The sequence below is a fragment of the Balaenoptera ricei genome, chromosome 1, assembly GCF_028023285.1.
Source record: "Balaenoptera ricei isolate mBalRic1 chromosome 1, mBalRic1.hap2, whole genome shotgun sequence".
Lineage (NCBI taxonomy): Eukaryota > Metazoa > Chordata > Mammalia > Artiodactyla > Balaenopteridae > Balaenoptera > Balaenoptera ricei.
In genome coordinates this window covers 33,534,978-33,548,361 of record NC_082639.1, presented here as the reverse complement: position 1 = coordinate 33,548,361, position 13,384 = coordinate 33,534,978, and the positions used below count along the sequence as shown (strand labels likewise).

Here is a 13,384-nt window from a genome sequence, read left to right as displayed (position 1 = left end):
GAAAATCTCCAAATATTTGGAAACTAACACATTTCTAAACACCTCATGGATATTTAGAAACACAAGAAGGGACATTAGAAAGTATTTTCAACTAAACGAAATGAAAGCAGAACATTTCAGAATCTGGGACACTGCTAAAGCAGTACTTTTAGGGAAATTTATAGCACTAAACGCCTATATTAGAAGAGAAGTTTAATTTAGTGACCTCAGCTTCCACTTTTAAAAACTAGGGAAAAAGTTAATAATAAAAATAATTATTTTTTAAAATAATTTTTCAAAAGAGCAAGAAAATAATAAAAATTAGAGCATAAGTCAATGAAATAAAAAAGAAAAACAACAGAGAAAATTATTGAAACCAAAAGCTGGTTCTTTACAATGATCAATAAAAGTGATAAACCTCTAGATAGATTAATCAATAAAAGAAAACACAAATTACTAATACCAGAACTGAAAGAAATAACATCACTATTAATTCTACGTATATTAAAAGGGTAGTAAAGGAATATTAGGAACAAATTTATGCCTTTAACATTTGACAAGTTAGATGAAACGGATAATTTTTATGAATGACACAAATTACCAAAGCTCACTCAAGAAGATAGAAAATCTGAATAGCACTATTTCTGTTACAGAAGTTGAATTTGTAGTTAAAAACTTTCCCACAAAGAAAATTCCAGTCCTAGATGACTTTGCTGGTGAGTTGTTCCAAACATTTAAGGAAAAAGTAATGCAGGGCTTCCCTGGTGGCGCAGTGGTTGAGAATCTGCCTGCCAATGCAGGGGACACGGGTTCGAGCCCTGGTCTGGGAAGATCCCACATGCCACGGAGCAACTAGGCCTGTGAGCCACAACTACTGAGCCTGCGCGTCTGGAGCCTGTGCTCTGCAACAGGAGAGGCCGCGATAGTGAGAGGCCCGCGCACCGCGATGAAGAGTGGCCCCCGCTTGCCACAGTTAGAGAAAGCCCTCGCACAGAAACGAAGACCCAACACAGCTATAAATAAATAAATAAACAAATACTTAAAAAAAAAAAAAGTCTATTAATTAAAAAAAAAAAAGTAAAAAAAAAAAAAAAAAGTAATGCAAATTCTACACAGACTCTTCCAGAAAGTTTAAGAGAAAGGAATACCTCCCAACTCATTCTATGTGGTAAGCACTACTGTGATACCAAAACCAGGCAAAGACATGGAAAGGAAAGAAAACTACAAAGCAACATCCCATATGAAAACACATTAAAAATTCTAAACAAACATTTTTTTCAGTTTCAACTTTTATTCTCTCAGCATCAAACATCCTTACCTTTTTCTGCTACTATATTTTGATTTTTTTTATTTTTTAGAAAATTTTATTGGCGTATAGTTGATTTACAATGTTGTGTTGGTTTCAGGTGTATAGCAAAGGGAGTCAGTTATACAAAAGTTTAAGAAATTGAATCCAACGATATATAAAAATAATTCATCATGACCAAGTGGGTTTTAATTCCTATAATGCAAGGTTGATTTAACATTCAAAAACCAATCAATATAAAGCACCATATGAATACACTAATGAAGAAAAATTATGATCATCACAATAGATGCAGAAAAAGTATCTAAAAAAATCCAATGTCCATTACTAATAAAAACTCTCAACAAACAAGAAATAGAAGGGAATTTCCTAAATCCTATACTCTAAAGGGTATCTGTGAAAAATCTAGTAATAGCATACTTAATGGTAAAAGACTAAATGTTTTCCCTTCAGGTCAGGAACAAGATAAGGATGTCAGCCCTTGCCACTTCTATTCATTGCTGTAGTACCAATGTCACCAGGCCAAAAAAAGAAAGAAAAGCAATCCAGATTGAAAGACTAGAACAAACACCAAAGAAAATAAATCAGTGGCAAATAAGTGAATTGATGGTCAATATTATTTCATTAGGGAAATACAAAGTAAAATCACAATGAGATATCTCTATACATTTGTTTAAATATCACTCAGAAAAAAAAAGACTGACCATACCTAATAGTGGCAAGGATGTGGGATAAATGGAACTTTCATAAAATACTGGTAAAAATGTAAAATGGGTCAATTACTTCAGAATATAATTTGACAGAAAAACTTCAACACACTATTGAGCAAAACAAACAAACCAAGAAAACACTAAATAAAGTAGGAACTGAATAATACATCCTTAACATGAAAAAATATGTATACCTCAGAACTAAAACCAGCATTTTACTCAATGGTTAAAAGTAACTCAATAGAAGATATAATGGAAGAGAGACTCCCATTTACAAAAGCAACAAAAAATTAATATTTAGGAATAAACTAACAAATATACAAAACACTTATATAAAGAAAACTTTAGAAAACACCTTAAAAGCATGATTCATTTTAAAAAATTCATAAAGTAAATGTCAAAATTAAGAGTTTCTGCTCTTCAAAAGACACTGGTAAGAGAAGGAAAATATAAGCCATGGACTTGGAGAAAATATTGACAAATCACACAGCTGATACTAATACTCTCCAAATTTATCTATTGATTTGATGTAATTCCTATCAAAGTCCCAGCTGGCTATTTTGCAGAAAATGACAAGTTGATCCTAAAATCATATAGAAATACAAAGAACCCAGAGTAGCCAGAACAATCTCAGAAAAGGGCAACAAAAATAGAGGATTTCCTGATTTAAAAACTTACTACAGGGCTTCCCTGGTGGCGCAGTGGTTGAGAGTCTGCCTGCCAATGCAGGGGACACGGGTTCGAGCCCTGGTCTGGGAAGATCCCACGTGCCGCGGAGCAACTAGGCCCATGAGCCACAACTACTGAGCCTGCGCATCTGGAGCCTGTGCTCTGCAACAAGAGAGGCCGCGACAGTGTGAGGCCCGCGCACCGCGATGAAGAGTGGCCCCCACTCACCGCAACTAGAGAAAGCCCTCGCACAGAAATGAAGACCCAACACACCCCAAAATAAGTAAATAAATAAATTAATTAATTTTAAAAAATCAATATAAAACTTACTACAAAGCTACAGTATTCAAGACAGTGTGGTACTGGCATAAAGATAGACATATAGGTCAGTGGATTTGGTTTGAGAGTCCAGAAATAAACTCCTACATTTATGTTCAATTGATTTGGAACAAGGATGCCAAGACAATTCAGTGGGATTTTCAACAACTAATGCAAGGACAAACTGGATATACACAAACAAAAGAATGAAGTTCGATCCTATCTCCACACCATATACAAAAATTAACTCCCAAGTGGATGATAGTCATAAGAGCTAAAACTATAAAACTCTTAGAAGAAAACGCAGGAGTAATCTTCCTGACCTTGGATTAGGCAATGGTTTCTTTGATATGGCACTAAAAGCAAAAAACAGAAGAAAAAGTACTGTAGATAGACTGAACTTCAAAATTTATCAAAATTAAAAGGTTTTGTGCTTCCCAAGACACTGTCAATAAAGTGAAAAGACCCAGCTGCCTTTTGGGAGAAAATATTTCCAAATCACGGATCTGATGAGGGACTTGTATCCAGAAGATATGATGAACAACTCAACAGTTAAGACAAATAATTTCATTTTTAAATTGGCAAAGAAGTTGAATAGATATTTTCCAAATGTATACAAATGGCCTATAAGCACATAAACGATGCTTAATATCATTAGTCTTTAGGGGAATGTAAATCAAAACTGCAATGAGATATCACTTCACAAATACTAGAATAGCTGAAATCAAAAAGGCAGACAATAACAAGTGTTCATGAGGATATCGAGAATTGGAACCCTCATATGTTGCTGGTGAGATTATAACATTCTGTGGCCACTTTAGAGAACAGTTTGGAAGTTATTCAGAATGTTAAACATAGAATTAGCATATGACCCAGCAATCTCACTCCTAGGTGTATACCCAAGAGAAATAAAAACATATGATTACACAAAAATTGATACACAAGTGTTCGTGGCATAATTATATATAAAAGCCAAAAAGAGGAAACAACCCACATGTCCATGAACTGATGAATGGATAAGCAAAAAATGTAGTATATGCATTACACTGGAATGTTATTCAGCAATGAAAATAAATGAAGTGCTGATAAACACTACAACATAGATTCAACCTGAAAACATTGTGCCAAGTGAAGAAAGGAGCCACACACATATTGTGTAATTTCATTTATATTAAAACTCCAGAATAGGCAAATCCACAGAAACAGAAAGTAGATTAATGGTTTCCAGGCATTGGGTTAAGGGGAGAATGGGGAGAGACTGCTAATGGGTATGGGGTTTCTTTTTGGGGGGGATTGATGAAAATGTTCCAAATTTAGATGGAGTGATATTTGCACAACTCTGTGGATATACTGAAACTCACTGAATTATACACTGTAAAAAGGTACATTTTCTGGTATGTGAGTTAAACAAATACCTACCATATGACCCATCCATTCTACTTTCAGATGTTTACCCAAGAGAAAAGAAAGTGTATTTCCGATGAAGATTTATAGAAGGATGTTCATAGATTTATTTGTAATAGTTAAAAACTAGAAACACAACAAATGTTCATCAGCACGATATACTACTCAGCAGTGAAAGGAAATTAATTATTGATACTTGCAGCAGTATGGATGAGTATTAGAGTTGTTATGCTACTCTATGCTATATGAATGATCATATCTACAAAAAACCTAAAGCCAACATCATACTTAATGGTGAGAAACTAGATGCTTTCCCACTAAATCAGGAACAGGAATATTCCCTCTCACCACACCTTTTCAGCATCATACTGGAAGTCCTAAATGTAGCAATAGGACAAGAAAAGGAAATAAAAGATATACAGATTGGGAAGGAAAAAATAAAACTGGCTTTGTTTGCAGGTGACATTATTGTCTATGTAGAAAATCTGAAATAATCAACAATAACAACAACAACAACAACAAAACACCTAGAACTAATAAGCAATTGTAAGAAGGTTGCAGGATACAAGGTTAATATACATAATACAAGCCTAATCAAAATTCCAGCACATTATTTTATGGATATTGAGAAACTGATTCTAAAGGTCACATGGAGAGGTAAAAGATGTAGAATAGCCAAAACGGTATTGAAGGAGAAGAACAAAGTCAGAGGACTGACACTACCCAGCTTCAAGACTTATCGATAAAGCTATAGTAATCAAGACGATGTGGTGCATATATATGGAATCTAAAAAAAAAAAAAGTGGTTCTGGAGAAAGTAGGGGCAGGACAGGAATAAAGATGCAGACATAGAGAAGGGACTTGAGGACATGGGGAGAGGGAAGGGTAAGCTGGGACAAAGTGAGAGAGTGGCATGGACTTATATATATTACCAAATGTTAAATAGATAGCTAGTGAGAAGCAGCTGCATAGCACAGGGAGATCAGCTCGGTGCTTTGTGACCACCTAGAGGGGTGGGATAGGGAGGGTGGGAGGGAGATGCAAGAGGGAGGGGATATGGAGATATATGTATACATATAGCTGATTCACTTTGTTATAAAGCAGAAACTAACACACCATTGTAAAGCAATTATACTCCAATAAAGATGTTAAAAAAAAAAGAATAGTAGAGCAGAATGCATGTTATATTTTAATTCATATTTTCTATAGTACTTAGGAAGCTCAGTTTTATACACTTTCTGAATGTCATCTATTTTAAATGGCTTTTCATAATGTCGTACTTTTCAGAAATGTAATGTTCATTTTATATCATAGGTAGGAAACGTTTTACTTAAAAAAAAATCTCAGTAGCCCAGTTTACTGAAAATTGAGTTTATTTGACTTCTGTGTTTGAGAACTTGTCTTTAAAAGCCAAATACATTGGCCAGTGAAACAAAATGAAGCAGTTATCCCAATGCAAGATCTAATTAGCAGCTACATGTTTACCATTTCCTTAATGGGCTATTATCCCTGAAAGTTTAACTGAATTGTTTTTTTTTTTTGAAAATTCATAGATTGACAGGAGACATTGGCCTTCTTGCATTTTCTTTTAAGAACATCAGTTCTTAACAATATAATTGAAGTAATAATTATTTATAAATACTTTTAATAATCCATAGTTTACTTAATTTTTTCCAGCTGTGGTTTCCTTAAGGGTACAGCAGGGACAATACAATTTTACCTTAAAGAGTTGTGAAGATTATGTAATCTAATGAATGGAAAACACTTCATAAACTATAAAATGTAGTACAAATATAAAGTATCAGCTCTACTAACATAGGTTATTTGGACCTATTTTATTGTTGTTTTTCCTGTGTTGCGTTTTTCCCTTTGACACATGCTCCCTCCCGAAGACTGTCCTATTCACATATCACAGATTTGATGGTTAGGGTAGAAAGGAGTACACATGTCCTTGCCTACAAATTTTAGTAGTTGTGTTTAAAGAAATGCTCTTTGATAGAAATTAAGACCCCCTTAAATGAGCAAATAGTTGTGTTTATTATGCATTTAAGTTTTCTAATGTTTTAATTAAAAGGCTTAAAATTCTCAAAAAAAAAAAAAAGAGATTGTGGTGTTAGCAACAGATAGGTAAATGGAACAGAATAGAGAGCCCAGAAATAGTCCCATAAAAATATAGTCAGCCTATCTTTGACAAAGGAACAATGCCAATACCGTGGAGCAAAGATTGTCCTTTCAACAAAGGTCTTAACAACTGGACAGCTGCATGCAAAAAAAAAAAAAAAAAAGGGAATTTATATACAGATCTTACACCCTTCACAAAAATTAATTCAAAATAGACCACACACTTAAATGTAGAACACAAAACTATAAAGCTCCTAGAAGATAACATAGGAGAAAACCAAGATGACCTTGGGTATGGCAATGACTTTTTAGATACAACACCAAAGGCACAGTTCATGAAAGAAATAAGTGATAAGCTGGACTTCATTAAAATAAAATCTTCTGCTCTGTGAAAGACACTGTCAAGAGAGTGAGGAGACAAGCCACAGACTGGGAGAAAATATTTGCAAAAGACATGTCTGACAAAGGATTGTTATCCAAAATATACAAAGAACACTTAAAAACTCAAAATAAAAAAATAACTCAAAAAATGGGCCAAAGATGTTAACAGACACCTCACCAAAGAAGATCGGCAAATGACAAAAAAGCATAAAAAAGGTGTTCTAAATCATATGTCATCAGAGAAATGCAAATTAAAACAACAGTGAGATACCACTGCATACGTATTGTAATGCCAAAATCCAGAACACTGATAACACCGAGTTCTGGCAAGGATGTGGAGCAACAGGAAATCTCATTCATTGCTTGTGGGAATGCAAAATGTTGCAGACATTTTGTAAGACAGTTTGGTGATCTCTTATAAACTAAACATACTCTTACCGTACAATCCGGCAATTGCATTCCTTGGTATTTACCCAAAGGAGTCGAATATTTATGTCCACACAAAAACCTGTATATATATATGGATGTTTATTGCAGCTTTATTCATAATTGCCAAAACTTGGAAGCAACCAAGATGTTTTTCAGTAGGTGAATGGATAAATAAACTGTGGTATAGCCAGACAATGGAATATTTTTCAGCCCTAAAAAGAAATGAGCTATCAAACCATGAAAAGACATAGAGGAAGCTTAAATGCAGCTTACTAAGGGAAAGAAGCCAATCTGAAAAAGCTATGTACTGTATGATTCCAACCATATGACATTCTGGAAAAGACAAAACTATGGAGACAGTAAAAAGATCAGTTGCCAATAACTGAGTGGATGAGTAGGCAAAGTACAGAGGATTTTTAGTACAGTTAAACTATTTTGTATGATCCTATAATGATGGATACATGTCTACATTAGACCAAATTCATAGAATATACAACACCAAGAGAGAACCCTAATGTAAACTGTGGACTTTGGGTGATTATGATGTGTCAGTGTAGGTTCATCAGTTTTAACAAGTGTGGTAGGGGACGTTGATAATAGGGGAGACTCTGCACCTGTTACGGCAGGATGTTTATGGGAAAGCTCTGTACCTTCCTCTCAATTTTGCTAAGTTTTGAACCTAAAACTGCTCTAAAAAAATGTGGTCTTAACAAAAAAGTAATGAATTATTGATATATTCAACAAATGGATGAATATCAGAATAGTTATGCTGAGTGAAAGAAAGTAGACCCCCAAAAAGAGTATATTCTCTATGATTCCATTTAAGTCTAGAAATGCAAACCAGTCTACACTGATAGAAAGTAAAGCAGTGTTTGCCTGGAAAGAGGGGTCTGGGAAGAGCTAGACAAAGAGATTATAAAAGGATATGCAAGACTTGAGAGTGTGTCCATGTTCCTTATCTTGATTGTGGTGATGTTTTCCAGGGTGTACGTGATGTATATGGTGTCATGAGTGTATACATATGTCGGTACTTACCAAAGTGTATAGTTTATTTTATGTCAATTATAACTAAAAGTTGTTTTAAAAAATAGGAATTGATTTATAGGTTAATGTCAAAGTAAGAAAAAAAATCAACTGCCAATGGTTAGTCTGTGTGGTAGACATACAAACCAATACACTGAAATGCTCCATGAAGAGGCACTAAGGATATGATAATTTAATAGGATGATTTCTAAAAAGAAAATGTTAAGAACACCTGGAGGGTTAAGGATTTGGAGACGATAGGATGAAAAACAGCATTTAAGCAAGGGCCACTTGAGACACTCTTGTCCTTTTCTTACTGGTGAGTCAATATTTGATGCTTCAGTGGGAAGTAATTTTTTCCCTTTCATTTTACATTTCAGTGTTTATTTTGTATGAAACCCTTCCTAAGTATTAGGGAATAATTCAAGGGGGTTGTTCCTGACCCAGCTGTAACCAGTTTGAGTCCAAAGCATAAACTTTCAGGTTCCATCTCTTAATATCCTTACTGAAAATGTCATTTATTCTCAGTTTGCCTAATCCCCATGGCTTGTTCTCCTCAGTCCTACACACCTCCAAGCAACGAGTTCAAGATCAGCATGAAATTGGAAGCACAGGATCCCAGGAACACCACATCTACCTGTATTGCCACAGTAGTTGGACTGACAGGCGCTCGCCTCCGCCTTCGCCTTGATGGCAGCGACAACAAGAATGACTTCTGGCGTCTGGTTGACTCAGCTGAAATCCAGCCTATCGGGAATTGTGAGAAGAATGGGGGTATGCTGCAGCCCCCTCTGGGTGAGTAACTAGACCCAAGCTCTCCCTAGCCCATTAGTTATCTTCCCTAAATTGTACATCCTGTTAAAGGAAAACATAGGGTCCTCTGCCTATCCCTTCTTTTTCATATGGTGCAAAAGAAAAGGCCCACCTAAAATGAAATGACCTGAAAAATCTGGACCTATCCATTCTACATTAACTTATGATATCCAAGCTTCTCTCAAGCTCTTCTTTTTCTAACAAGAAGCCGCACATTTCATCCTTCTTTATCACTTCCCCTTTACCCTGAGAAAAAGAATGGAAGGAGATCTTGACATTTAACTTGCCTCAAAAAACCATAGAGTTTTCACCAAATCCTACAGTGATAACAGGAAGTGAGAGAAAAATCTCCCAGTAGAAAGGATGACTATTACAAAGACCTGTTATCTCCTTTCCCCTAAATTTTTACTTGGTCCTTGGAATTTTCTCACTTTGAATCAATTATTAAGTAAAATGCATTATTTTACTTAAACTAATAACCCCACTGTATTTTTCTCCTCAAGATCAGATTCACCTTTTTTTGCCGCAGTATACCTGCATGATTTAGCCCATCTCATCAGTTACTATTAATCACTATTGCAGTGAGTCTCAACAGAGGATAGAGAGAGAAGGGTTATAGGCTATGTTCCCTTCAGGAGGCTGTGCTAAATTAAAGGAACATTAGAGGACAGTATCATTTGAAAGACCTCCCTAGGTGGTTATTTAACATTTTCCTCCATTAAAAAAAATTATTTGTAATGTAAACTTTCAAATGTATACAAAAGTAGAAAAAAATAGCACAGTGAATGTCCATGTATCCTATATACACACTCCCTGCCTGCTCCTGCCCAATTGCCTAAACATAGTATCATTTTATCGTTAAATATTTAGTATGTGTCTCTCATAGTTAATATTTTAAAAGCATAATCATAGTAACATTATCACATGTAAATAATGATAATTCCTTAATATCAACGAATATTTACTCAGTGTTTAAATTTTCCCTAGTGTTTGTCTATCTGTCTATCTGTCTCTCTCTTTCTCTCTCTCTTTATTCCATTTTCTTTGAATCAGGATCCAAATAAAATCAACATATTGCAGTTGGTTGATATGTCCCTTAAGTCTCTTTTAGTCTATGGGTTCTCCTTGTCTCTCTTATTTTTTCTTGCAATTTATTTGTTGAAAAACCTAAGTCATTTGTCTTTAAATTTTCCCACAGTTAGATTTTGCTGATTGTATCTCTGTGGTATCATTTAACATGTCCTCTCTTCCTAGAAATTGGTAACTAGATCTAGAGGCTTGATCAGGTTAAGGTTCAATTTTTTCATAAGAATATTTCATAGGCGGTGGTCTTTATTAGGAAGCATATATGGTCTGGTTGTCTCTCATTTTATAATGTAGCAGCCATTACTGCTTGTGGTCTAGAGCAGGGGTTGACAGATTTTCTTAAAGAGTCAGGTAGTAAGTATTTCAGGCTTATGGGCCATACCTTCTCCGTTGTAACTAGTCAGCTTTGTCCTTGTAATGTGAAAGCAGCCATAGATGATACATAAACAAATGGGCAAGGATGTGCTCCAGTAAAGCTTTATTTACAAAAACAGGTGGCCAGCCTTCTGGCTATAGTTTGCTGACCCCTGATTTAGACCCATCACTTCATTATGGTTGCAAAATGGGAAATTTTAATATTATCATTCGGTCCACATAAATTAAATGGAACATGTCTATTTAAATAAACTTTCATCAACTATTTGGTTATCCTAAAGTACAGTTCATGCAGGAAAGACAGTTTAAATGCTTGATTCTTTTCTTTATTTACCAATTTTCAAAATAATAAATTGGATTACCATCATCCTCCAAAATTATTTATGGCTAGTGTTGTTGTTGTTGTTTAGTATCATAAACTCAAAGATTCATACATAATTGATGTGTTTCACTCCATTGCACTAACTGTACTTATTGATTCTTGAATTATCCCATCTTTGGCGTCATATATATATAAATCATTCTTAAAGTGAAATCTATAAAACAAAGTATATTCAGAGAAATCCCCTTCACCTTATCCCTTTCTTCTGCTATAGGGTAACCACTTTCTTTTAATTTAATAGTTTATACTCCAGTTTTTAAAAAATAAGCAAATATATCCGTATGAGTGTGTGTGTGTACATACATACATATGTATTCCCTGTCTTCTTATATAAATGACAGCATATTATACATACTTTCTTCAATCTTACTTTTTTCATTTAGCAATATATCCTAAAGATGACTTCTTAGTTGTATGAAGATGTTCCTCATTCCTTTTTGTAGCTGCATAGTACCGTAAGATTCTCAACCTACTTTATGAGTCACTGTTTAGAAGCATCTTGATAGGCTATTAAAAAATGTAAGTTCCCAGGGATAATGGTGACCATCTAAATCAAAATCTTTCCATAAATTCTCCAGAAACATACAGATCAAAAAGGAAAGAAAATCAAACCACCCATAACTCATGCCTAAACATAACCAGGAGTCAAGAATACCACAGATGGGAATGTAAATTGATACAGCCACTATGGAGAACAGTATGGAGGTTCCTTAAACAACTAAAAATAGAACTACCATACGACCCAGCAATCCCACTACTGGGCATATACCCTGAGAAAACCATAATTCAAAATGAGTCATATACCACAATGTTTATTGCAGCTGTATTTACAATGGCCAGGACATGGAAGCAACCTAAGTGCCCATCGACAGATGAATGGATAAAGAAGATGTGGCACATATATACAATGGAATATTACTCAACCATAAAAAGGAACTAAATTGAGTTATTTGTAGTGAGGTGTATGGACCTAGAGTCTGTCATACAGAGTGAAGTAAGTCAGAAGGAGAAAAACAAATACCGTATGCTAACACATACATATGGAATCTAAAAGAAAAAAAAATGGTCATGAAGAACCTAGGGGCAGGAGGGGAATAAAGACGCAGACCTACTAGAGAATGGACTTGAGGACACAGGGAGGGGAAAGGGTAAGCTGGGACAAAGTGAGAGAGTGATATGGACATATATACACTACCAAATGTAAAACCGATAGCTAGTGGGAAGCAGCCGCATAGCACAGGGAGATCAGCTCGGTGCTTTGTGACCACCTAGAGGAGTGGGATAGGGAGGGTGGGAGGGAGGGAGACGCAAGAAGGAGGGGACATGGGGATATATATATATGTATAGCTGATTCACTTTGTTATAAAGCAGAAACTAACACACCATAGTAAAGCAGTTATACTCCAATAAAGATGTTAAAAAAAAAAAAAGAATACCACAGATTTCAGTAACATGTTGTCTACATGTTCAGATATAAAGATCTGAAACCACTAGAGCTAGTACCCACCCCATACCAGAATGAAGAGTTTTATGTAGGTAGAAACTACATTAAAAAGGGAGAGGGCAATGGGAGCCTAACACAGCCAAAATCACCCCCAGAAAAAGACAGTCCCATCCAGAGTGGGAAATACTGAAAGAGAGCTAAGAGCTACTTGATTAGAGCCTTGGCTACTGGAGAATCAGAAGAAAGAGAGTGAATTAAAAGAGTGAGGGACTAGAGATAGCAGTCTTGGGAAGACAACTACCTTTGTGGGAGAGGTAGCTATAATACTGAAGGAAAAGAAGGAAACCATGGGTAGTAATTTAGAGTTATGCAGGAACAAAAAAGAACCATAAAATCAAAAGACCTACAAACCTTCCCATCCCATCCCAAATAGGCTCATCTACTAAAGAAACTGCATTTCACTATGCCAACAGAAAACTCATGACCCAAGTTCCCTGCCAAAATGGAACATCCTGTTTTTTGCAAGCCCAGGAGAATATAAGACATTTCAAAGGATTAAGAAACAGCAGTCAACATCTATAAAAAGCTTCTACGTGAAGAAAAACAGAAATAGAGGATAAAACCATTTTAACTATTGAAAATTCTACAGCCAAAATCAGTGACTAGCCAGAGGAAAACTGTTGCACAATAACCCATCTCAAATTAAATAAGTATTGACAGATATGAAAAAATACCTTGAATCAAAAATTTTAAGTCAGACTAGAAATGCACAATAGACAAGAAGATGTGAAAATAGAATTGTTCAAACTCAAGAAAAAAATTGAAAGAAAAATAATCTCAGTTGAAGACTCAATTCCAGGGTACCCACTGGGACAATAGATTCAACTGGAAATATAATAAGGGACATTGAGAAGAGAAATAAAAATAAATATTAGAGAAGGTTT

At 35.2% G+C, this 13,384-nt stretch overlaps 1 protein-coding gene across 13 annotated transcripts in view; it reads left to right on the top strand.

Annotated features, from left to right (window-relative positions):
- SCMH1 (Scm polycomb group protein homolog 1) overlaps window positions 1–13,384 on the top strand; it is a 198,052-nt gene that overhangs the window by 70,293 nt on the left and 114,375 nt on the right. For 12 of the 13 annotated variants that reach the window (XM_059919957.1, XM_059919943.1, XM_059919938.1 and 9 more), the window contains one exon: window positions 8,901–9,135. In XM_059919957.1, coding sequence (XP_059775940.1) covers window positions 8,901–9,135 — 235 coding nt within the window. Of the gene's footprint in view, window positions 1–8,900; window positions 9,136–13,384 lie in introns of those variants that run through there. The other variant, XM_059919950.1, reaches the window with a different exon arrangement.